General features: G+C 32.9%; 1 protein-coding gene across 1 annotated transcript; it reads left to right on the top strand.

The window, feature by feature from the left end:
- On the top strand, nucleotides 1-27,405 carry LOC139489009 (rho GTPase-activating protein gacN-like). Its single transcript, XM_071275033.1, has 11 exons — nucleotides 1-53; nucleotides 3,341-3,436; nucleotides 7,736-7,809; nucleotides 10,648-10,736; nucleotides 10,965-11,758; nucleotides 12,530-12,674; nucleotides 13,616-13,724; nucleotides 16,295-16,396; nucleotides 17,939-18,040; nucleotides 23,914-24,085; nucleotides 26,344-27,405. Exons 1-11 carry the CDS (start codon nucleotides 19-21, stop codon nucleotides 26,462-26,464), a joined length of 1,839 nt encoding a protein of 612 aa, XP_071131134.1. The 5' UTR covers nucleotides 1-18; the 3' UTR covers nucleotides 26,465-27,405.
- Nucleotides 27,406-27,902: the final 497 nt, after the last annotated feature.

Here is a 27,902-nt window from a genome sequence, read left to right as displayed (position 1 = left end):
CCTCGTTTTCAAACTGTCATGGCAGCCTCCATGAAAAATAATACTTTTGACAGGTAGCTGTAATAATATTTTTTTAAATAATATTTTCCCTGTAAAAATGATGTTGTCTTTTTGCTGATGAAATACATACTGTTCAAGCTGTGATTCAAATAATGAGGAAACTTGTCTCTCTTAACCCAAGTTATGATCCTGTAAAATTATTCAGGGCACAGGCACTTGTTTCTATCCATTGGAAGAACCACTATCAACGTATATTTACGTATACGTTGATAGTGGTTCTTCCAATGGATAGAAACAAGTGCCTGTGATTCAGGACCAGGGGTGCGTCTAACAGTCTAAACACTGCTAAGGAATCCTCAGGGCACTAAGGACTTCTTAGTGCACTTAGGACTTATAACAATTTTAAATTTGTTGACTGATACTTTTGAACAAATTGTTCCAATTCATGATAACTTTGAAATGTCTGCCCCACATGTATATCACTCTTTTCCCATTTTAAGAATATTAATTAACCAAGAAAAACTGTTCACTTACATATATATAAATGTTTACAAAACTTCTAAGTAGTTGATCAATTTTATTCACAAATTGCGATAATTTCTGTATATATTTTACGTTTAATTCCCGATCCGATGGCAATTTATTATAGAACCGGATGTGGGTACGCGTAGCCTACGAACGGCAATTTTGCTATTCGTACCCGCATGCGGGTACGCGCAGACACTGCCTAAATAAATTAAACCAGATATTCAACATTATTTAGACACGTGCCTGTCATGCCTGTTTTTCTTTGATAAGCCGAAAATCAATGAACCGTTTGACACGTGTCAAATTACATAACTGATTCCACGGGTATCCTTCTATCTGTTATGTTTAATCGAAAAGTTTGGTCAAGTTGGATACTTATAAATGAAATGTTGTTGAAATTTTGTTTATATTTTTTTTCAGAATGAAGAAGTATTTTCTCAAGTGTATTTTTTAATAAATTTGTTACCAGAGCAATATATCTAATGTCGGATTTTTATTTGATGTTCATAATAAAAAGTGACTGAAATATATGTTTTTAAAATATTTTAATTCACATTTATTTTAATGACATATATATATATATATTGTGAAAGTATGTGTTGAAGAATGGATAACCGGCAGAGATGTTTGTTGCTTTTTCATTAAACTCATCTTGATCTTGGGCTGATTTTGCCATGTGATTATAGACTTTCCGAATTGATTTTCCTCTGAGTTCCGTATTTTTGTGATTTTAATTTTTAAGTCCGGTAGAACCGAAAATTGAATCTAATATTTCGTAGCGTTCTTTGTCATTGGAACTAATTTTATTTATCAGGTGGTTGGACACGTAATCTATGAAGTGTTTTGCACACGTATCTCTATGCTGTTTATTTTTTCTTGCAAGCGTGCTTTAATGTGATGACAGGCGATGACAGACATGCGTTTGAACAATAGACAGTATTTATTATGGAACTGGAACTCTTTAGTTTGTTTCTTGTGGTGCACTTTTCAATTTTATGTTCATATATATATGAAGACGTTAAGCAATGTATTACTGGACAAAACGAAACCAATAAAATAATACATTTTTACTACATGCATCCACACTAAGTTCATATATGACCTGTTTGGGCAGAGATTATCTTATGAGTTAGCTGTGGTTCATTTTCAAAATTTTTATCATATGAAGAAAGTGAGCAAAATATTTCAGGCCTTCAACAGTGAGTAAACCACATACCACTGTACCACATAGTTATTATTTCATAAATTATTTCATACAATATGTTAAACAGACAATTTGGAAGAAAAAATGCAAATACATGTAGGATTTCCTTCTGACATACATAAGAAAAATAGATTTAAAGAAATTATAGTTAAAAAAGATTTCTGTCGGCTTTTTCATTTTTTCACGTGATATATTAAGGTTTAAATAATCAGATTATATAGTATTACAAAAATTATTATTTACACATCATGGGGTAAAAGCATATTTTCAAGGCATTCGTACGAAGCATTCTCTTTCTCTGTCAAAATTATAATTTTAGCTCTAAATTAACACATACTGAAAATTTTTCGTGAATAATGCACTAAAAACTGTGTAACATTTTAAAAAAAAAAAACATAAATTTGTCTCTGTTATATATTTGAAAATGAACTTAATCTGACTAAAAATCTGGAAATGATTTTTTCAACTTCTTTTACTTTCGGAAAAAAAAAGTTGAACATATACAAACAAATAAGTACCGCATGCAGCTTTTGTAAACAGATATCAAACTGGTTGAAAGCTACATTGTAGTTGTTTTGATAAACCCAAAGGAAGCCACATGATTTTTTTCTCTCAATTCAATCGTATATTTTTACTGAAACCATTTGTATACACATGCATCTTTGTTGAAATCAAAATAAATCAAAACACTTATAAATATATCTATTCCTTTCGTCTTCGTATCTCTTACATAGCAAACTAACCACCCTTCAACTTATAAGTCATTTAGTTGGCACACATCAAAGTCGTGCACCTATGGCAAATAACTTTGTTGGGAAAGTAATAAAACAAAAACAAGATTATTTGCCACAGTCCTTTTAATCATTTTTGATAAGAATAACACATTTAATTATAAATATTAAGCATAAATCTATTCAATACAATTGTTTATTACTTTTAAAAATAAAAAGATTATGATTGTTTAATCAGTTGTTATGTCAAACGATTCATTGATTTTCGGCATATCAAAGAAAAACGGGCACGTGCCTACATAATGTTGAATATCTTGTTTATTTATGATTATTTTTCTATAAAATTTAAAATTTATGCATTAAATATTAATCTCTAACATAATATGTAAAAGTAATAAACATAACAGCACTCCTTCTAGTCCTTAGTGGCATTGTATAGTCCTTAGTGCACTTAGGAATCCTTGGTAGTGTTTAGACGTACCGCCAGTGGTTGTTTGTTTATCTGTGCTTTGATGTCGATCCGGCCCAACATCGATCTGGCCCAAGTCGATCCGTCCCACGTCGATAGGGCCCAACGTCGATCCGGCCAATATCTAAAGTCTGATCGGCCCCAATGAAAAATATATATTTATAAGGAATAAAAATAAAGACATATATTAATTATAATTCATAAACATAGATAAGAATACTCTTCTAGCTCCACAGTATCCAAATAATAGGAAAATATTCATAAAGATAGACTTTATAATGTATTGAAACAATTCTACATGTTCTATCAGAAACATATACAGCTAGATGCATCACAGGTCAGCAGTTTTCCAAAATTTTCATCACTTTGAAGTTTCACCTTAAACTTTGTTATATATTATTTTTACAGTTTACAAATACTTCTAAGATTATTGAATGATATTGAAAAGAAAAAGATACTGACTAAGACAACTTGTAAAGGTTACCATGATCTGTTTAAACCATGGTGAGTACATCATAAATATTCATTTTATATATATACGTGTTATCACTGAACTAATATATATATTTGTTTAGGGGCCAGCTGAAGGACACCTCCAGGTGCTGGAATTTCTTGCTGCATTGAAAACCTGTTGGTGACCTTCTGCTGTTGTCTGGTCTATTGTCGTGTTGTTATCTCTTTGACATTTCCCCATTTCCATTCTCAGTTTTATAAATCAACAGAACAAACTCAAATCCAGTCCAAAAATTCTAATTTAGGATGTAGAAAACCTAAACACACAAAGAGCTATATTCAGAGAGCTTGCTCATACAGTTTTTGGTTATGTGATTTCTTGGTAGTTTTTACTAAGAGCTATATGAGAGCTTGCTCATACAGTTTTTAGTTATGTGATTTCTTGGTAGTTTTTACTAAGAGCTATATGAGAGCTTGCTCATACAGTTTTTGGTTATGTGATTTCTTGGTAGTTTTTACTAAGAGCTATATGAGAGCTTGCTCATACAGTTTTTGGTCATGTGATTTCTTGGTAGTTTTTACTAAGAGCTATATGAGAGCTTGCTCATACAGTTTTTGGTTATGTGATTTCTTGGTAGTTTTTACTAAGAGCTATGTGAGAGCTTGCTCATACAGTTTTTAGCTCACCTGGCCCAAAGGGCCAAGTGAGCTTTTCCCATCACTTGGCCTCCGTCGTCCGTCGTCTGTCGTCCGTCGTCGTCCGGCGTCGTTAACTTTTACAAAAATCTTCTCCTCTGAAACTACGGGGCCAAATTACACCAAACTTGGCCAAAATCATCATTGGGGTATCTAGTTTAAAAAATATGTCCGGTGACCCGGCCAACCATCCAAGATGGCCGCCATGGCTAAAAATAGAACATAGGGGTAAAATGCAGTTTTTGGCTTATAACTCAAAAACCAAAGCATTTAGAGCAAATCTGACAAGGGGTAAACTTGTGTGTAACAGGTCAAGATCTATCTGCCTTGAAATTTTCAGATAAATCGGATAACCTGTTGTTGGGTTGCTGCCCCTGAATTAGTAATTTTAAGGAAATTTTGCTGTTTTTGGTTATTATCTTGAATATTATTATAGATAGAGATAAACTGTAAACAGCAATAATGTTCAGCAAAGTAATATTTACAAATAAGTCAACATGACCGAAATGGTCAGTTGACCCCTTTAGGAGTTATTGCCCTTTATAGTCAATTTTTAACCATTTTTCGTAAATCTTAGTAATCTTTTACAAAAATCTTCTCCTCTGAAACTACTTGGCCAAATCAATCCAAACTTGGCCACAACCATCTTTGGGGTATGTAGTTTGAAAAATGTGTCCAGTGACCCAGCCATCCAATCAAGATGGCCGCCATGGCTAAAAATAGAACCTTGGGTAAAATGCAGTTTTTGGCTTATAACTCAAAAACCAAAGCATTTAGAGTAAATCTGACATAGGTAAATTTGTTTATCAGGTCAAGATCTACCTGCCCTGAAATTTTCAGATGAATTGGACAACCCGGTTTTGGGTTGCTGCCCCAGAATAAGTAATTTTAATGAAATTTTGCTGTTTTTGGTTATTATCTTGAATATTATTATAGATAGAGATAAACTGTAAACAGCAATAATGTTCAGCAAAAAAAGATTTACAAATAAGTCAACATGACCGAAATGGTCAGTTGACCCCTTTAGGAGTTATTGCCCTTAATAGTCAATTTTTAACCATTTTTCGTAAATCTTAGTAATCTTTTACATCTTCTCCTCTGAAACTACTTGGCCAAAATCATCATTGGGGTATCTTGTTTAAAAAATGTGTCCGGTGACCCGGCCAACCATCCAAGATGGCCGCCATGGCTAAAAATAGAACATAGGGGTAAAATGCAGTTTTTGGCTTATAACTCAAAAACCAAAGCATTTAGAGCAAATCTGACAAGGGGTAAAATTGTGTAACAGGTCAAGATCTATCTGCCTTGAAATTTTCAGATAAATCGGATAACCTGTTGTTGGGTTGCTGCCCCGGAATTAGTAATTTTAAGGAAATTTTGCTGTTTTTGGTTATTATCTTGAATATTATTACAGATAGAGATAAACTGTAAACAGCAATAATGTTCAGCAAAAAAAGATTTACAAATAAGTCAACATGACCGAAATGGTCAGTTGACTCCTTTAGGAGTTATTGCCCTTAATAGTCAATTTTTAACCATTTTTCGTAAATCTTAGTAATCTTTTACATCTTCTCCTCTGAAACTACTTGGCCAAAATCATCATTGGGGTATCTAGTTTAAAAAATGTGTCCGGTGACCCGGCCAACCATCCAAGATGGCAGCCATGGCTAAAAATAGAACATAGGGGTAAAATGCAGTTTTTGGCTTATAACTCAAAAACCAAAGCATTTAGAGCAAATCTGACAAGGGGTAAAATTGTGTAACAGGTCAAGATCTATCTGCCTTGAAATTTTCAGATAAATCGGATAACCTGTTGTTGGGTTGCTGCCCCTGAATTAGTAATTTTAAGGAAATTTTGCTGTTTTTGGTTATTATCTTGAATATTGTTATAGATAGAGATAACTTGTAAACAGCAATAATGTTCAGCTAAATAAGATCTAGAAATAAGTCAACATGACCAAAATCGTCAATTGACCCCTTAAGGAGTTGTTGCCCATTTTATTAAATTTTTAACAATTTTCACTAATTTGGTAAATTTTTGTAAATTTTTACAAAATATTTTTCACTGTATCTAAAGGTCCAAGTTTATTATAGATAGAGAAAATTCTAAGTACCAAGAATGTTCAGTAAAGTAAGATCTACAAGCACATCACTATCAGCAAAACACAATTTTGTCATGAATCCATCTGTGTCCTTTGTTTAATATGCACATAGACCAAGGTGAGCGACACAGGCTCTTTAGAGCCTCTAGTTGGTTATGTGATTTCTTGGTAGTTTTTACTAAGAGCTATATGAGAGCTTGCTCATACAGTTTTTGGTCATGTGATTTCTTGGTAGTTTTTATGGTGATTATTTGATTACCAAATACTTTATGATTATTAGCAATTGATTACAATGTATTAGATGATCTAGGACTGTACCAGTGGCGGATCCAGCCATTTAAAAAAGGGGGGTTCCCAACCCAGGACAAAGGGGAGGTTCCAACTATATGTTCCTATTCAAATGCATTGATCGGCCAAAAAAAAGGGGGTTCCAACCCATGGACCCCCCCCCCCCCCCCTTTGATCCGCCAATGTGTACTTTTGATTAATTTATTATCTTATTTAAAAAAATAATTAATGATTATGTATTTATATTGGCTTATAAACTGAGATGATATGATAACTTGGACACCCCCATAAGGGTGCTCATGTGACTCAAATGGACCTAAACAATAATTAATATAAAAGTAAGGAGATACGTTATGATTGCCGATGAGACAACTATCCACCAAACATTTGCCAAAGTTCAATTGAAGTTGATGTAAGCAATGTCCAGCAACCATACGACCTTTAACAATCAGAGAAAAATCCATGCTGTATGGTCAGCTAGAAGTTCATTTAAGGTAAGGTTTGCTTTATTTCTGATGATTTCTTTAATTTTTCAACAGAAAATTTAAGAAAAGTTTATTTTATTAATCATTCAGTACAACTTTTCTCTTTTATCACCAACATTAATAACAAACGGGAGGATGACCAACAATGACAAAAAAAAACTCTGTACAATAACTACACACACATGCATGGATCAGTTAACAGTAGAAAATAATTTCTAAAGTAAAAAATACACATTCAAAATCAATAGAAAGACATTTTGTTACATTCCTTTAATTTGATACAAGACATTTGATTAAAATCCTGTAGTCCTGTTAGTAACATAAGTATATAAGTTGGTACTAATGCATTGTTGCAATTTATTGTTTTTAGTTGATTGAAATATTTCCAGCTTAACTGAGAAGCCATGAACAGGATCATAATGCATATATTTGAATATCAAACATTATCATAAATTGTATTTTAAATTGAAAAATTATTATTTCTTTTTATTTATAATTTTGTTATCTTTAAATCTGCTACAAAAATGACAAACACAAGCCATAAGTCAGATACCCAAGACTAGTAAACAATTATCTGGACAACATCACAAACAATGACTTATTCACCAGTCTCTCCTCTTTGTTGAGTGTGAGCCCTGGTATACAAAAATCTCTATATATAAGCTATTAATAGGATAAAGTGCTCTCAAATCAATGTGTCACATCTTTCTTGGGGTAACACTATTCTCTATCACTCTCTCAAATGTGTTTTTTCATGTTAATTTTTTTTTATGAAACAGGACTTTTAAAAATGAAGAAAAAGATGAGGAAACTAAATCTAAAGAGAAATCAGAAGCTCCCCTGACTGATGAAGGTAAGGGCTATTCCAGAAAAAAAATGTATGGAGGGGTTGGAAGGCAGTTTTTGTCAGCACCCGTCACCCAGACAATTGTAATTGAGAATTATAGTGCATTATAGTGTGAAAAGTTTCTCTGATACCCATCACCCATGTATTATTAATATAATGTGCCTCCCAACCCCTCCATACATTTTTTTCTGGAATAGCCCTAAAGTTTTTAGAGGTCACATGATTTTCAAGGGAGATAACTATTGAATGTCTATATCAGGGCTGTGGGTGTGGATGGCTGTTTACAGAATAGAGAATAATGATTATGATCATCAAAGAGTGTTATAATTATAAAGAATAGAGGAAATGGACCCCCCCCCCAAAAAAAAAAGAAAGAAAGAATAGAGAATAATGAGGTGCTATAATCATGATAGTATGAAGACAAGAAAATAATAGGCAAAAAGTATAAAGAATAGAGAAAAATTACCATAAAGAAGAAAGAAAAGAAGGGATCCCATCCAGACCGGTCCCTGAGGGATTAATATAGCCTATGATCAGGCTGGATTCTATAAAATATTTAAATTATAGTATTTTTCATTTTTAAAGCAATTGCTTTTATGTTATCGCGTATGGCCATCTTTGTGACCCAGATCAGAGACTCCGCCCATATCAAGCCATAGTATTTTGTTAAACAGGCTCCTGGTCTGTCATTCTTTAACACCTATGTATGTTTTCTAATGCAATACATAGCTTGAAACTTTAAAAAAAACGTTAGTGGATTTAAGAAGTTTCAGAATATGTTCTTGTAGATGTATTTTTGTATTTAAAGGGTCAACCGTTTGACTATCAAATAACATAGAAGTCCGAGTGAAAAAAAGTACATTTTTATAACTGCGATTCCGTTTTCCGCCGTTCGTACGATGTTTCAACAAAATATGGATTCATTTCAGTTGCCGATTTAGTATTGAAAATTTAACTGAATTATCTCCTATTAAATACGGTTTTATATGTTTAATTTGTGTTTCTTTAAGAGGTCAGGTGCTCTTGTTCATTCATAAAATTATCGTTCATTCATACATTTATCATGTTTATCGTAAAATCAAAATCACTACACAGGTTAATGCGTAGTGTCAAATGATTACCTGTAATCTAAAAATAGACAAACTTTATTTGCGCAAATAATTTAGCGGAACGAAACCCTTGTTGAAAACACATAACAATAAGTTTGTTTCCCTTTTCTGTCAAACTCCGTAATATTTATCGATCACCTTACTAATGAAATGGACCCGTCCAAACGTAGTAGATGCCAAGTCGGTCCAGATGAAGAGATATTTCAATTTGGAATTTTCTAGTTACATAGATTGAAAAAAAGTACGTCTTTTTAAATATCATGATCAAAACTGGGAATGCATAACAAATGTCCATTATCCTCGTCTTTTCAGTGAACAAGTCTACTACGTGTGTTGACACTCGACGGTCCACCGTGTTAGCAATTTTATTTCACATGTTTTCGAAATATTGAAGATCATTTTTCGCAATGTTTCCTGAAAATTGATAAATGTCAAAGCAACGTAGAGCTGTTTGTTCTTGTTCGTATAATAAAATTGAGAATGGAAATGGGGAATGTGTCAAAGAGACAACAACCCGACGATAGAAAAACATACAACAGCAGAAGGTCACCAACAGGTCTTCAATGCAGCGAAAAATTCCCGCACCCGGAGGCGTCCTTCAACTGGCCCTAAACAATACATCAGTGATAACGATTTAATGTCATGTTTGTCTGTGATGACCCCCCCCCCCCCCCTTTTCGGGATTGCATGAGAATTATAGTTATCTCGTACCCACATGCACTTGTTTCTATCCATAGGAAGGTCGGCTATCCATATAAAACTATTTTGGATAGAAACAAGTGCCTGTGCTCGTACCGCATCAGAAGGACATACATGTATATCAACTGAGCAATAATGTTTGGAACTTAGTTTTAAAAATGATGACAAAGTACCATTATGAAAATATTTTTATTAAGCTGAAATATATATTTATTCTTTACATGTTTATGTCTTGTAAGATATTTTATTTCTTTCCCGTTTTTTAACATTTGCGTCTGGAAAGTTGAAATGTTTTAACTTAATCATTTGTGTTAATGGTTAAATATAAATTAATAATGAAAATTGTTAAATTTAAATCAATAAAGGAAATTATTGCCCAGTTACAAACACTACCAGGGGATAATCCATGATGATTTCTTTTTTAGTTATATGTTTCAGCACATGTATATTTGACCCCAACTTTAGCCTGGTAAACGTGTTGTCTCCTTGTGAAATATAAAACATATTAAAAATGACTTTCTGCTAAAGTCTTTTATTTATATAAAGTTAAAACCTTCTTACTTCTAACTAGACAACACTCATGTCAGGTTTAATTATTATATATATGTGGATGAAAAATAAAAGTCCCCAAACATTAACATGACAGCAATTGCTTTTACAGCCTTTAAGGCTTTGATTTAAAAGAGCTGACACTCTCATAAATAGAAAAATACATGCTTATGTACAAATGTATACTGGTTGTCTTTCTGATATTGTTTTACATCTAACCCCCTTGTTTTATTAATTTTGTATCTACATTATGTCATAGATCAAATTTATTCATTCAGTGTATGTTTATCCTTTAGGCCCTTCTCTTTAACATGCTTAAGCAGAAATTTTCTTGGTCATGATACATTTGTATGTCAATGGTTGATGCATTTGATGAAAAGTTTCTTTTTTTCTTCAATACATATAGAAATTCAGGGATACCCAAGTAAAATTATTGCATGTAATTTAAATAGTTTCAAAGGTTAATCCTGTCTTCTGTTAATTGTAGATCGACTGTCATCTGTTGAAAAAGCTGAGTTGGAACTAGTAACTAAACTTCTGTCAAAAGCTGAGAAAGCTTACAAAGTAAAAGAAAAGGTAAGGGAATTGGAATTTCCAGTTAAATATGAATTTTGTGTTGTTTTCTTTGATCATCAAGATTTTGTAATCTAAAAATTATTATCAAGTTTTAAGATGGAAAATAGAAATATATAAATGTTTAATAAATGACCATTTTCACTTTGTTATTGATCATATAAATTAAAAACACTGTCACTGATGTAATAAAAAGCTGATAACAAAACAATTATATTTTATTCATTTCAGCTTGCAGAACCAAAAAGATCTAAAAATGATATCCATGATGCTACAAAACTCTTTAAACACAACCATGAAGAAGATCTAGATCTTCAGACTGAAACATTGAAACCTGGAAAGGAAGAATACGATGATGAAGAAAGTGTAAAAATCAATACTGCAAGAACTTCTTCAGAGCTCAAGTCAAAGATCAATAATTATAAAACAGCTGGTTCTAAATCAAGTGCTACTGTGGTTACAAAGTCTGCTTCTATAGAAAATGAAAAAACTAAGAATGCAGTAAATAATAAGGTTAAACCAAGAACAGAAATCAGAAAACCTCAAAAAACATTCCAGTCTCATATCAAGGCACCGTTTCAAACAAATTCATCCATACCATTTCCTAAAAAATCGACCTCTATTACAAAAACTGCCCCTCAAATTCGTCCAACTTCAGCTAGTAGATATAAACAAGTTAACAAAAGTTCCTCCAATCAAATTGTACCAAAGAGTTCTGCCAGTCAGCCTTCAACTAGAAATAAGGATGTGTCACAGAAAAGAGGTCAAGTTGAAGGTCAGATTGAAAAAGTACAGTCTGCACGATCAGGTCAAATATCAAAATCAGCTGAAAAGGAAGACACAGACCATTTTGAATTGCATGTTGTGAAGAATACTGAAAAGGGAGATAATCGTACAGACATCAACTATACGGAACAAGATAATGGACAAGTCTCAGCAGACTTATTAGCCAATCGTTTGTCTCAGCTTAATGTACCAGAAAATAAACCAGCTGGAAAACAGAAATTTGATCTTCTGAGAGATGGGTAAGATTGAACAATAAACAGTGAAAACAAGATTAAGCCTGAAAACAGGAAAATTGAAAAATGATGTTTCTAAGTCCAGGCAAATAATTTGTTAAAGCCTATTAATTTTACAATACATTAGCAGAGTTGGCATTAAGATTTACCCTTGTTTATCTCAAAGTAAGTTTCCTTTCTTTAACTTTAGTTGGCTTCAACCAAATGTTTAGAAACTTATTTACAAGGCTTATTACGATAAAACAAAAATCAAGTTCAAATTTTGGGTGGCGTCACTTTTACAGTTTTCTAGTTATGTCCCTTTGTAATGTTTTATGCTACACCAGGTCATGAATCCTACCAAAACGAGAGGTGAGTTCAGGGGATCCACAGGGAAAGTAGTTCCTGCTCTTTATGAGGCACCTGGGGTGTTGGTCAAGCTCATACAAATAGTTTCTGTTTGAATGTGTGAGAAATTATTACACAAAAGTTAGAAAACTTTTTTGTCTCACAATTATGAGGTGTTCTAGTTCAACCTTGAAGTTTAAGAAGGTTAAATGAAAAACAGATATTTTTGAATTTTTTTGTTTTTTTACAATCATTTGAAAACTTCTTTGCATTTTTACCCTTTTAAGCAATTTCATATATTTGTCATACTACTGAAGTTTTATTGTGAATTACAGTATTTAGGGTATTCCAATGGACAGTTCTTTGGAGACTATAGTCTGTTTTTGAATATCCGTATACTACTGTTGCCTTTATTTGCTTAGATACTGATTAAAACTTTTTTATTTGTAGGTGCCATCTTACAATTCCTGCTAAACTGAAAAAGTATGCTGCTCACAACAGAAAGTTGAGACAAAAGTATGAAATGTATAAAATGACAAAGAAAGTTGATGGGCAACATTCATCCATGAAAATCTTAGCTGGTATTGAATCATCTGTAAGTTACAGTAGAAACTTTATTTAAATATTTGTTTTTAGGCCCTCATGGGCCTCGATGGCCAATTGGTCTAAGTAGTAACTACTGTAATCCATAGCAATTCAACTGAACACTGAGGTTGTGAGTTCGAACACCGCTCATGTGGGTGTACTCAACTTCAATCTTAATTGACTAGGGTTGTTAGTTTCTCTATTGAGGGTCCCGGTCGGTGGTGTTCTCAGGGCATTCTTGCTTCCTCCCTCAATAAAAACTTGCCACCACAAAATAGCCAAAATGTGGCACTTAAAAGTTTAGGCCCTGCAAAATGTACAAGTGTCTGTGTCTCCCTCTATTCCTTAGTCCATCCTGTATAACATGTATAATGTTAAAAGTTTTGGTCTAAGATACATTTGTAGCTTATAATGATTTTTTTGTCACATCAACTAAGACAACTTGAAATTTAGTACATGTGTTCATTATGGTAGCGAGGTTATGATGTGTTCATAATGATGTGACCTTTTTAAAATACTAACACATGGCATTACATGCTGGGGTAAGAGGGGCGTCTAATGAATAAGACAGGATACTATGACATCCAAGGTGTAAAGACTGAAAAAGAATGCCTTATATATGCCTACACTTGAGACAAGCCCATTACTATGAAAACAAGGGCAGTGCACGCTCTTGACGTGTATAAAGATGAAAAAGCACAGGCAGTGCACGCTCTTGACGTGTGTAAAGATGAAAAAACACAGGCAGTGCACGCTCTTGACGTGTGTAAAGATGAAAAAACAGAGGCAGTGCACGCTCTTGAAGTGTGTAAAGAACCAATGTGATCAGGTGAATAATTCTTTTTTTTTACGTAGAGTGTTCACCTTCAGTTGTGTCACTTTTTTAGTACTGGTTTCTCACTCTTATATTGCTAATTCTGTTAAACAATTGAAAATTGAATTTGATTGCAGTTTACAGATATAGAAGAATGGGTGTTGATGAATAATATCACAGACATGACAAATATGTACACCAACTTAAGAAAATACCTCAATTCACTGGATCTGCAGAACATTTCAGGTAACTCCATTTTTTTTTCAGATTTCCCTCTGAAACAAATTAACAAACAATGAGAAAACTTGACTGTAGGAGTTTAGGAAATGCTGCAATGGGAATTCATTCCTCATGTACGAACTTCAATTTATTTTTGTACTGGCTGTATATATATATCTCACTGGAACTATCCATAATTGTATGCCGCTAGATTGAAGGAATTGGGAAAATTACTTCCAAAATCGATTGATATGCAGCAAAAAATCACACTTTTGCAATTAAGTTACAATGCAAATTCAAAGGGACTCTAATTAATGTTAACAATAATATAGATATACCACAGGTATATGTTTCATTTTCAAAGTTTAAGACTCCTTTTTGAATAAATTGTTAAAAAGAAACAAAAGGATTATTTACTTTAAAAAAATATTTTCTTTATATTAGTTTACTTGGTGAAGTTAGCTGTTCTCATCTCTTGGTATCCTGTGTCCAGCATTGTAGTCTATAAACTGTCATAAAAAAAAACATTTCCTTCTGAAACTACTAACTCTATTAAGCCCAAGTCCCACTAGACCATGATCCAACACACTCACCGTGATCTAAAATGAATTTAGATCATGGTGAGGTAGCGGTATGAGCGGCATGAAAATGTAAATTTTAATTGCTTTCACGATGCTACTACGACCTCATTACGCTTCTACAACGATCCTGCATCCAGTATACCACGTTCTCACCGCGCTTATTCTGCGACCTCACTACGCTTATCAAAATCTTTCTACGCTCTTCACGTTCTCACTACGACCATACCAAGAGTTATCCGATTGCAACATGATCTTACTGCAATTATAGAACGTTCTTACCACGATTATACTATGTTCATACCGCGATCTTACTACGTTCTCAGCAATAATGGGCCATTCCAGTTAATTTCTGACAGGTGGGGATGGATGGGGAGATTTTTTTTTATACGTATCAGAAAAAAAGATCATGAAAAACTACCTATCAGATCTAAAAAATTAAGACCTATCAGATGTAAAGTTTCTGTTCATGTTGGGTGGATGGGCTTTCATGGGAAAACATGACCTATCAGAATTTTTTACTGCAAGGATTGTACTCATCAGAATTTTAAATACAATACCAGATAATGCATGATATGAAACTGTCTTCATTCCAAAGCACCCCTCAGATCTGACATAGGCATTTTTGTAACCCCTAAGATGTGATTATTTTTAATTATTTACTGCTGCAAGACCCTCAGAAGTTTTTTGCGTATAAGTGTACCTGTCAGATGAAAAAACCAAAAATTTCACCCCTAAGATGTATAAATTTTACACTCCTCAGAAAGGATCATCCATCCCCCTTTAGCAGATATTAACTGGAATGGTCCAATGTCAACATCGCGTTTCATATCAATACAGTTCCATTCCTTCTATTTCTGATTAATACGTAGATTTCTCGGAAACAATACAGTCATGCCACCAAAATCTACTAGAACATATGGGCCTGGTGGTAGGGGTTAATGTAGCGGCAGAGGGAGCAAAGTAACGAATCCTGATCAAGCAGAGATGTCAGACCGACCAATCCAACCTAAATTACAACCTATTGCTGGTCCATAAAGCTCAATTGACAATATTTTAGTGAACGATAGCAGAGATGAAACAGATGTGTCAATAGATATACAGTGTAGGAAGACGTGGTATGAGTGCCAATGAGACAACTTTCCATCCAAGTAACAATTTATAAAAGTAAACCATTATAGGCCAAGGTACGGCCTTTAACACGGAGCATTGGCTCACACTGAACTGCACACTATAAAGGGCCCCAAAAAATATAGTGTAAAACCATTTAAATGGGAAAACCAACGGTCTAATCTATATAGAAACGAGAAGTATGGTTGAGCCGTTAGAGCAAATGGATAATTACATTCAAACAAACAAAATCTAGGGAGCTTTTTTTATATTTTATGTGAAAATGACAATGAGAATGATGGTCGTAGTGTGAACGTAGTCAGGTCGTAAGAAGAGTGTCATGAGGACGGCAAGGGCGTCATAGAATCGTACTATGGAGATGAATAGTATGGTATAGTTGCAGTGGAAACATAGTTGGGTCGCGATGAGAACACGATGGTCATAATGAGGTCGTGATAACGTCGCTGTGAGATCGTAGCGCAATCTCACCAAATAGAATCACATTCTCGCTATAATTGAACAGCGACCTTTGTGATCTTACTACGATCTTAGTGCGCTCTCACGACCTGATTTCGCCACGACCGCACCACGATTGTTTTGAACATGTCAAAAGTTTGCCACGCTCTTCACAATCTTAAAGACCTCACCTCGATCGTGATACAACCTTACTGCAATCTACACGATCGTACTACGATCATCAAAATTTTTTAAATTTTTATCACAGATTGTAGTGCGATCGTGGCCTAGTGAAACTGCGGTATTAGCAATATTCATGATATTATTATGGTCAGTTTTTATTGGTGGTAGAAGGCAGCCTGAACCACCTATCTTCAGCTGGAAATATTTTTTTTTACTAACAGCTTCCATGTACCGTATTTTAACCAATAAAATATAACATTATGTTTACAGACTCTTCATCAGTGTATGAGATATTGAGATCCAGAAAAGCTTTGGAGATGATCCTATCAACATTTCAACAAGTGGAAGAACAAAGAGGCCAATTAGATACAGGTATGACAGATTTAAACTGTGAGGTCAAAATCAGACATTAACTATCTTTGTCTCTGTCACCATAAAGGCTCCCATTTGGAAATTTTGTAATAGAAACTTTGTCCACAATTTAAAAAACGAATCCATTTTATCATTGGTATAGCATTTTAGGGACTCGCGGGTATAAATCAAATTTTTTAAAATATAGGATTTTGCTAATTTTTTTCTAAAAATGAACTCATCATATACTTTATAGAAAAATAAAATTAAAAAAAAGGGGTCACTGGTCATTTAAGGATGTTCGCTACTCTTTTAAAAAATAACAAGCTTTTTGAAAGACTATTATGAATTGATAGTATATAAATAAAGAAACTAAAAAAGAAGAAAAAAATGGATGGTCCGTATGCTCATTTTCGAGATATAAGCCATTGAAAATTTGGCGGGAAATAATTCTCTCTAGATTTTTGATATATTTAACATTGACACCCTATTTGTTTCAAAGAAAATGAAAAAAAACAAGAGTTTTATAAAATTTTGAAATATAGCTTTTTAAACTTTATGTTATATAATTATGAAAAGAAATGTAGGGGTTAGTGGGCAGAATTTTTAAATGACAATACATGGATAAAACCAGAGGATTCCGAAAATCTGGCAAAAAATAAAAAAATGGAGGAGCAAACATCCTTAAGGTCACAATCTGCCTTCAAAAGAAGCATGCATTTTTATTAAGGTAATTTTTCTGTTGAACTAATAGGAGAAAAATATGTAATAATGAAATAAAAAAATAACTAAATTACAGCAATCACTTAAATGTTACAGTTGTTTAGTTTTAGTACAGCTAATTTGAAAGAAGTAATAAGAAATATAGGTCACAGATGAGTTAAAAAAGATACTTCAATCTTAATGCAAATAAATGGCTTTTTTGCACCAAAGGGAGATAATTTGGAGCTTTTTCAATGATATAAACATTTTAAAAGTCATCTCGGACCAAAACGAATCGAATGTTTTGATTTTTATACCATACAGTGTAATTAAATTAGAAATGAAAAAAAGAGTTTAAAATGTTTGCTGAAATTTGTGTACCCTCCAGCCTCCTTAAAAGCATGGAAAAGCAAACAAGCAACATTAAAATAAATTTAAGGCTCAATTTGAATTTCCTTCAAAGGTTTTTTACAACTATGACAGCCATCTTGTATGTAAAAACCCCTATGGGTATTTTAAAATCCCTTTAGCTACTCATATTCATCAGGATTTATTTTAACCTTGTTATGGTAAGCAAGAGTTTTGTCCCTTGGTCTTTTAAATGTCTGGTTTTCGTTTGAGTCAAACTACAGTCATCTCAAGATGATTCTCTGGTCTGGCTGACTTCAAGATAATGAGAGTTGACACTATTTTCTTGTAATAATCCTATGTTTATTAACAGTGTGGCTGAGGATAAAGTTAGGACTTTGTCAATATCTATAAGGAGTTGTTACAAGGGTTCTTAAACTTCATAACACTTTGAACTGTCTATTTTATTACTAACATATAATTTTACATGAAAATGTATATTAAAATTTTTAGGCTGTTTGGATAATGCAGATTATATAGGTACCTGCCATGTAGATGTTACAACACCACCACTCCACAGACAAAGTATATGGTTATCGGATTCTTTTATCAAAGGTATTTAATATTTATAGGGGCATTTCTCACACCACCCTTCAACATCCTTGTCCATCCTTACATTCTCAAACTTTTGATTGCCTAAATCAACTGAAACTTATACACAATGCTTTTAACCTTGAAACATACATCAAGTTCAAATTTGGAAGGCCTCACTTTATGAAGTTATTAGTTCTGTCATTTTATAACAAAACATGCAGGCAGGGCACTACCTGCAGTGTCCCATTGACACATTCTTTATTCATTTAAGGTGGTACCTAACACTTTAACTAAAATTAATTTGGCTCGTTTAATTTTCTTCAAATTTTGATAAAGTATTTACTTTGACCCTTTTACAGAAATATAAAAATTTCAAAAATTTGAACCAACCATTTTATCAGAAAAATTACACAGGTTATATAGCAGTTTGACAAACACTTATTTTGATCATTGAAAAGCTTAAATATTCCCTTAACAACACAACGTAATTTAAACGTTTAGCTGATTTTACAGAGTTATCTCCCTGTAGTGTTAGGTACCACCTTAATTAAAATGAATATGTATTCTTTGGAATCATTGATATCAATGATATTAATTTTTGTAGTGGATTCTGGGAAAATTATACTTTCAAGCATATTCCTGGTCTTGCCACTATTTTCAACACTGTTCAAACAATACTATAGTTAATTGTTTTCAGTAACATTCACTCTGTGGTTTAAGTTTTTAAAATTATAATAACTTTCTTAAACTATCATAGATTTCTACCAAACTTTAACAGAAGCTTGTTTATGATCATTAGATAGTATTTAGAAGTAAATTTTGTATTAAAAATATAAAATTCCATTTTTTCCCTATTTTACTTTTAAATGGACTTAGTTTTTCTGCCGAGAAACATTACATTCACTCTGTGGTTAAAGTTTATGAAATTTTGATAACTTTCTTAAGCTATGTATTTAGAATTGTACCAAACTTGGACAGAAGCTGGTTTATGATCAAAAGCTAGTATCTAGAAGAAATTTGGTTAAAATTTTGTACCTGTGTATAACTTTCTTAAACTATACTGGATTTCTACCAAACTTGGACAAAAGCTTGTTAATGATCATAAGACAGTATCCAAAAGTAAATTTTGTAAAAATAAAATTCCATTTTTTCTGTATTTTACTTATAAATCGACTTAGTTTTTCTTCCACTTAACATTACATAGAGTCTGCAGTTAAAGTTTTTGAAACATTAAATAGATTCATAGTGTGTTAATTTATGTTTTTTGATTGAGTTAAGCCTTCCAATTGATATTTTATTGTGTGTTTTTCTATGTTGTGATGTTATACTATTGTTTCAGAAAAAGGGAGAAGGTTTGATACCATTAAAACGTTTAATCCTGCTGCAAATGTTTGCACCTGTCCTAAGTCAGGAAATTGATGTACAGTAGTTGTCATTTGTCTATGTTATTTATAGGTGTTTCTCGTTTTTTCGTTTTTATGCAGTTAATCTGCATTATGCGAGCACCCTAGATTTGTGGTCTACCCAAAAAATGCTGAAATACTTGCCATTGTTATTATCTAGCTGGCTACTATGTTATATATAACTTATTGAACACTTTTTTAATACTTTTTATTCTAGAATATAAAAAATATTACCATAAAAACGTTGAATGGTCGTCGATTTTCCCAAAAGTTTTGAAGTTGCACATAGGAAGTAGTGCTCATTAGGAATTTTTATGTAGTTTATAATCGCCTGTGCTTTTGGCTAAGATGTCAAAAAACAATTGTACGAAATATTTAATCGCCGAAAATAAATCTTTTAAGACAAGTAGTTAAGATTTCCAAAATGGCAAAAGTCGTAGGAATATTGTTTGTCGTCAATACGTAGTATAACTACGTCAGTAGTCTATTATATAATAAGTTCAACTGTTCATGCTGTTGGCGGCAATTTCAAAATTAGAAGACGAAATTCGTATCTTTTCAATTTGGAGGCAGGGGTTCAAATTAGCGGTGGTCCGAGGTCCGCGACCTTCCACTTTCGAATTGGTTACTAGCCACGCCCGACGGGCCTTCCACTCTGAGACAACTATATCACAGTTATAGTAGTCTCAGTTCCACTTGAAAGAAAATAAAAAATAGCTTTGCAAACCTTTTCGCCAAAGTCTCCAAATCAACAATGTCAAAACTTATTTTAATCATTATTAATCATGACAGCGATGTCAATTTTGTTGAATCGCTAGCTATATACAGAAAATCGCCGACAAAAAATGTGTTAATATGAGTAAAATCGTATCTGACTGACAAAAACAACATTGGAATACAATGACAATGGCTGCCGTGAAAAGACAAGTACAATTTCGGATCCGATTCCGGAAGCGGATAAGGGGTAATTCCGGGTTTTTGGCGAATCCAGGCAGGTGACAAAATAAATCTATGCATGGTAAATGAATATAAACACTAGAATTGAAAACCAAAAGATATATGTAAAAGAAAGAAAAAACAAAATATTTTAAACAGAAACTCAAAATTACTTTTGACAAATTTTAATGTCAAAATCCAATACAATGTGACAGCTGGGAACAGTATATCTAACAATATATATGTTCCTGGTCACAGTTTAAATTTTCTTTATCAGTGATAAATGTTGATAATGCATGTAAGATGCTTTTAAAGTGTAAACATATTACTGCAATTTTGAAGGGGTATTTGTTTTTCTCAATTTTGAAGGATCAGTTAAAGTAGCTGGAAGATTCTAACTTTATTTTCACAAATAACTACCTGAATGTAGGCAAATCATATGATATATAGGTGGCGTCCTTTGGGCCACTCTACCCCCTCCTGTTTGATAACTTTGAATCGGATGACCTCTCAACCATATACATTCATGTATGGGACTATATATATAACTAATCAAATGAAATATAAGGGGAGTCCATGGGGTGACCCACCCCCTCCTGTTTGGGAACTTACGAAACGGTCGAGATCCCCACCACTAAACAATATATATTCATGTATGGGTCAATATAACTAATTAAATGAAATATAGGGGAAGTCCCTGGGGTCATCCTATCCCTTCTTGTTTGAGAACTTGAAAACCCTCTAGATCCCCACCCCTAAACCATATATATTCATGTATGGAACAATATAACAAATCAAATGAAATATAGGGGAAGTCCCTGGGGTCACCCTACCCCTTCCTGTTTGAGAACTTGAAAACCTTCGAGATCCCCACCCCTAAACCATATATATTCGTGTATGGGACAATATAACAAATCATTTACATTTACTATGGGCAGGTCAGTCAGACCTCACCTTTGATCCTTGTAGTAGTGAACATTTGTCTGATTTGTGTCGCATAACTATTGTACTATAGAACACATACTCAGTTTTCTTTACAGGGACACAAGTCCATTCATACTATAACATGTTCGTACTAAGTCAACACGTACTACTAACAGTCAACTAAAACCAGCGTTAACTACCAACTAGAACAACTACAATCATTGCGAACTTGTACCACTGCAGACTCACCATAAAAAATATACATTTATATATTCATTGCTATTGAAACCTTGGTAACATATAAATTATTTGCCTTAATAATTAATTCATTAGATAAACATAAACGTACAATATATGAATGTTTAATGCCACATCAGAGGCGGATTTAGAGGGTTTTTCAGTGCCTCCCCCCCCCTTTCCATTTTTGAGAAAAAATTTGGTTGATTATATAGGGAATCACTGAAGCATGACTGGAGCAGGTCCCCTGTTAGGCAGGCAGTGGGCCCCCACTTATGAAAATTTCTGGATCCGCCATCGCACATATTTACGTTTGCCTGGTTTTTGGTTAACTGCCTTCAGCGCTTACAGCGCTTTGATTTATATAGATTAGACCCTTGGTTTTCCCGTTTGAATGGTTTAACACTAGTAATTTTGGGGCCCTTTATAGCTTATTGTTCAGTGTGAGCAAGGCTCCATGTTGAAGTCCGTACATTGACCTATAATGGTTTACTTTTATAAATTGTTATTTGGATGGAGAGTTGTCTCATTGGCACTCACACCACATCTTTCTATTTTTATCATAAACTATCCTGGATTTTTACCAAACTTGGACAGAAGTTTCTTACAATCAAAAGATAGTATCAAGAGGAATAATTTTATTGATTTTTTTCCTCATTTTGGTTGAGCCTGCGATTAACAGCAAAAGTAGGCGAGACACTGGGTTCCCCGGAACCATTACACATTTTTATATAAAAATGTGATGGTATGGTATAATTGCTAATAAGATAATTGTTCGTAAAAGGACAAATGACAAAATTTAAGTAATGATACTTCAACTTCTAAAAATAACTATAAGCTATAAAAGTTCAAAAAAATTGTGTATGTATAATTCAGAAATGTTTTAATGCATTTATTATTGTGATTAGTGGACAATGCAAAAAAGTTAAAATGATTATTGCAATTTCAAAGAATGCACCATAAAAATTAAATATGCTCTGAAAATTAATTTTTTTTAAATTTTTTATTATTTTTTTTTTTATGGTAAACCAATCCTGACTGCATTTTTCTCATCAATAAAAACATAGCCAGTCGGGTAGCTGGGTCATATTCACGTGTACGCCCGAACTTTGGTGAGGGGTCTGAGGGGGTGACAAACCACTCAATGCCAACTCCCCTGCTTGGTAGTGGGTCCAAGGAGACAGAGCCCCCGAAAGCGATCGAGTTATCGAGAATGACATACCATTCCTGTCAGTAAAGAATCATTGATAGTAAGATACTTTTGAATCTAAATGGTATATTTTCATGTTTAATTTTGAGAACTTATTCATTGTGTTAATAGGAAGCTAACGGACATTGGTTGTAAAGAAAATTTCAAACCAATATTACTTTCAAATTGTTTAAAGTCGTGAGTGAGCGAGCATACAATCGACAAAAGCATCTTTTAATGAACACAAAAAAATATTTCTTAGAGATGCAATATAACATCTGAAACACGATTTCTTTCCATAAGAAGTGAATCAATTTACCAGTCTTTTCCAGGAATTTAAAAAAAAATCAAAATTTTCTTTATTATATTTTCTTGATCTGGAATTTAGCATGTGCCCACAATCACATTTTATGATGGTTTATAAATCGAGCAATTAATTGCGCAAAGAAAAGTCCAGCTATCAGTAAAGAACAGAAAAATAAACGAAAACATACGCTTTCAAAATTTTGCTTTAGACATTAATCATAGAAAAATCTACTTCCAAATTTTCATAAAATTCGATGAAGGTTCGACAAGTAGTTAATGTAATTAAGAAAGAAAAAATTAGAAAATAAGCCCAAACTGTGACCACTTATTAATTGCAGAAAGAAATACTTTTTATCCGTAAAATGTGGGGGAAATTAAAGAAATAATTGCATTATTATATTGCACTGGATACTTTTTTGATCATAAACAGTTTTTTAACAGAGAGTCATTCAAAAAAACTTTGTCCACATTCGGAACCTAAATATTGACTGCGCTGACGACGCTATGTCTTGCTTTTGCGGCACAAGTCACATGCTCGACAACAATGCAAACCACATATCGAATCTCAGCAAATAATGAATTGCTTTAAATATAAGAAAAGTACGCAGAATTCACAGTAGATTCAGACATTTACAGAAATTCGAACAAATATATGAAATGAACTATTTGATTAAAGTAAATTTAGTCCCTTTTTATTGAAAATTACAATCCATTGAAGAGAGAAGCACAAGGTTGATGTGCTTTTGACCAGTTTTTCTTATTATATTTAGATTAAAAAAAGTATTTTCAAAATTCAAGTGTACGCCCGGGCGTTTTGACGTAAACGTAGCTACGTGCATGATCGCAAAAAATTGTAAATTTACAGTTTGAATATATATATTTATTTATTGAATCTACAGATATGTGGTTGCCAAGTCCACCAGCCATCATGCAATATAGGTCTGTCCGACAGCTAGAACGATACACGTCACTTCTGTTCCAGTTACAATACAGTCAGTTCCAGTCTTATATTCAGGAGGTTTTTGCCAAAGATATTCTACCATTTCTAAAGTCACTTCATCCTAAATCTAGGTGAATACTCAATTTAAGTCTCTGAACTTATGAAATGATACTGTAGATTCATTTATATATGTCGGTACCAATTTTCATTGATCTAGGAAACTTGGAATTTTTATGGATATTTCGTTTTATGGTTTGGCAAAGTCTGCATATATTCCTTAAGAGAATTTGTAATTCCTTTAAGATTTAAATTGTGGTTCCCTTCAACAAAACTCATGAAAATTGGTATCCATTGAATATTAACAAATCCACAGTATGTCTCTATATTTATTAAAATGTAGTCTTTAATATAAAAAAAAGAAGATGTGGTATGATTGCCAATGAGACAACTATCCACAAAAGACCAAAATGACACAGATATTAACAACTATAGGTCATTGTACGGCCTTCAACAATGAGCAAAGCCCATACCGCATAGTCAGCTATAACAGGCCCCGATAAGACAATGTAAAACAATTCAAACGAGAAAACTAACGGCCTCATTTATGTAAAAAAATGAACAAAAAACAAATATGTAACACATAAACAAACTACAACCACTGAATTACAGGCTCCTGACTTGGGACAGGCACATACATAAATAAACCTATTAATTCAAAGTGGTATTCATGATGAGGATTCAAAATATACAAAACATTGGATATTGTGCGCTTGAATAAATTTACAGAAAAGGAAGCATGCCTTTTTTGCTCAAGTTTTCTTCATTTTAAAGGTAAAGTGAGATTTAACATGCAATTTGACTTTCACCTCACTACAAGTTCAAGACTGCCTCTATTAATTGTTTGACAGTATTTTTTTTCTTGATGTAGATTTGGAAGGAAATATCAATAAATAATAATCTATATCATTATGCAAATCAGTCGATATATTATATATTGTAAATTAATTTACAAAACAAACACTGTAATTAATTTCCTAATAATCACACTGTAACTGTATTGCAAATAATTTTATGATCTGCTTAACTAATATTGAAAACAAAGGAGTAGGTTCAGTAAGACGCCTTTTTGGCCCCAAAATATAGCAGTTTTATAAAATTGTTAAAATGTAAACTTTTAGTTATTTAATGGACAGTAAAATGCTTCTACTACATAAATATGGGCTGTTTTTGACAATACAATGCATATATATCGGGTATTAGCACCAGTAAGTCATGCTAAATTACTGAAATCTTCATAATTTTAGCATTTTAGTTAAATTTTAGACGGTTTCCGTGTAAAACGAAAGTGGCCGCATTCGTGTTCATCCTAAATATTGAAATGTAAGTTGTATTTGATAATAATACATAACATATATAAAGGTTGAGGATGAACACGGATGCAGCCACTTTCATTTTTGACAAAAACCATCTGAAAAGTGACATTTTTCGGCATATTTGGTCGGTTTGTCATATTTAAGCTTTAATCGGAACGTTTTTAATGACTAAATTAGTTAAAATCTTTCACATAAATTAATTGAATCAAATGAAGTAGACACTTAAGTGTTTAAAAAGTGGTCAAAATCTTTTGTCAGATGAATCTGAAATTTGAGGCCAAAATCGATCCTTACCGGACCTACTCCCTTACTGAAGGAGGGAAAATAAATGAGCATGCATTTGAGAGTTTATCTAAAAAGCAGATGAATCATAAGTAAAAAAATATAAGAGTATTTGCCTCGTGGCACAATTGGAATTTTGCACAACACAGTACTGTTAGGATTCAACTTGGTATTGGTATATATATTTACAATATTTAACTAAAGAGGAACTAGGGTACATTTACCTTTAAAATATATATTTTCAATGGTAAATTGCATCTGTGAAATAAATCTTGTAAAACAATTGGCCAGACAGTAAGCAATGAAAACTCAACCTATTAGTCTCTAATCTTTCAAGGTAAAGAATCAGCCAGTTCAAGTTTCACCAGGGTTGAGAGGAAATGGTCAACATTCCATACTTTAAGGGGGTAGACCTTGGTTCAGGGAGATAACTCTTTAAATCAGTTAAGCGTTTGTAAAAGTGAAGTTCACCAATGTATTTTAAGCATTTACCTGAAACAGATTGAAAATAATCTATGTAACCTAGAAGCTTAGAATATATTTTTGAAAATGGTTGACTTAAACGTACTGATGATTTTAAGAGTTATTTCCCTTAACGTAGGTCTACCTCCTTAAAACTAGCATGCCATCACATAACAATTGAGACTATGTTGTTCATAGGTACCATTACATATTATTGTTCAGCCTTTCTTACCTTTGTTTTAATGAATCTAATTGTTCTTTTTTATTTGTAGTGAATTCATACTCATTTTGAGAGCCTCATTTTCCCTGCTGACTAGTGATGGAACATTTCCTGTTATTGTACAGGACACTATACAGGAACTAGAAGAAAGTATCGGAGGAGATGACAGCTGATACATCCCTTAGTAGAGACATAAGCTGTTAGCATGTCATGTGAAGTCAACCTTTTTAGACAAACGAGAAGAAGGGGATGAGGGAGAAATAGTTGACTCTTTTCTTGGTAAAGAACTCTTTTAATCTCCTTAACATGTCATGTGAAATCAAAAGACATTCTTTAAACAGTTAGAAGGTGTAGAAGAGGAAATTAGTTGACACTTTCCTTAAAAACTCTTATAATCCCATTAGCATGTCATGTGAAATCAGTCTTGTTTAGACTGACAAGAAAAAGGTGCTGAAGGAGAAATTAGTTGACACTTTCTGTTACAAAAGAACTTCTATAAGCTGTTAACATACCATGCATGAAATATCAAAAGACGATCTTTAATCAGTTAGAAGAAAGTGTTTAAAGAGATATTAGCTTACTATAAAATTCTTTTAAGCTAATAATAGGTTATGTAAAATCAAAAGATGATCTTTAAACAGTTGGAAAAAGGTGTTTAAAGACATATGTGCAGATTCTTTTCTTAGTAAAAAACTTTCTATCTTTCCATGTCCTTTGAAATCAAAAGACATTCTTTAAACCGTAAGAAGAAGGTGTTGAAGTAGAAATTTTCTGACACTTTCCCATAGTCCTTATATTAGTTGAGAGCTCTTTTTAACTATTTAATATGCCATACAAGATCCTTAGATATTCTTTCAATAGTTAGGACATTATGTTAATGATGATGTAATAGTCATTTTTGGCTGGTATAGCAATTGAACATCCTATTGTTTCACCACATGGGAAATCAACTGATCTGCTAATTACAGGCAATTCAGAAACTTTTCCAAGTTTAAACTGCAAACATTAGAACACTATACACTAGTGATATTTTATCTTAGATATACATATGTTTACTGTTATTATATCAATGTTATTTATCTGTGATATATATAAAATAAAGATATTGAAGTTATTTCTGTGTGCCTGATGTAGTTAATTTTATTATTGTCTGATGTTAAAAATCCAAAAATCTATCTTGACCTACTTATTATATGTCACCTAACATTGGAATTATGAAGGAAATGTGTTTATGAGATTATAACCTCATTTAATATGAAACTGTTCAATCGGTTTTCATCTACATCTTTTCAAGCCACCACATAGACAAAGCATTTGCCGATAACTGATAACTGTTTGGCAGCAACCTTTGGAAATCTGGTTGAAAATATGCCAATATCATTTACTTTTACACACTAAATCACTCCATAGGAATAAAGTTAAAACAATTTCCTCCATCAACCAATATTTCTTTTCTAAAGTTGATAGCTAGGTCTGTCAAAAAAATCATGCAAATTTAATTGACCAGCCATGATTTGCCTGTATCGGAGACTTCATGTGTTATAGTAGTCTAAGCCTGTATTATGCACTTTAGGAGTATTGACCGGGGTATTAAATACCACTGGTAAAACT

This window comes from Mytilus edulis, chromosome 9 (assembly GCF_963676685.1).
Source record: "Mytilus edulis chromosome 9, xbMytEdul2.2, whole genome shotgun sequence".
NCBI lineage: Eukaryota > Metazoa > Mollusca > Bivalvia > Mytilida > Mytilidae > Mytilus > Mytilus edulis.
This window is presented reverse-complemented; position numbering and strand designations above follow the sequence as displayed.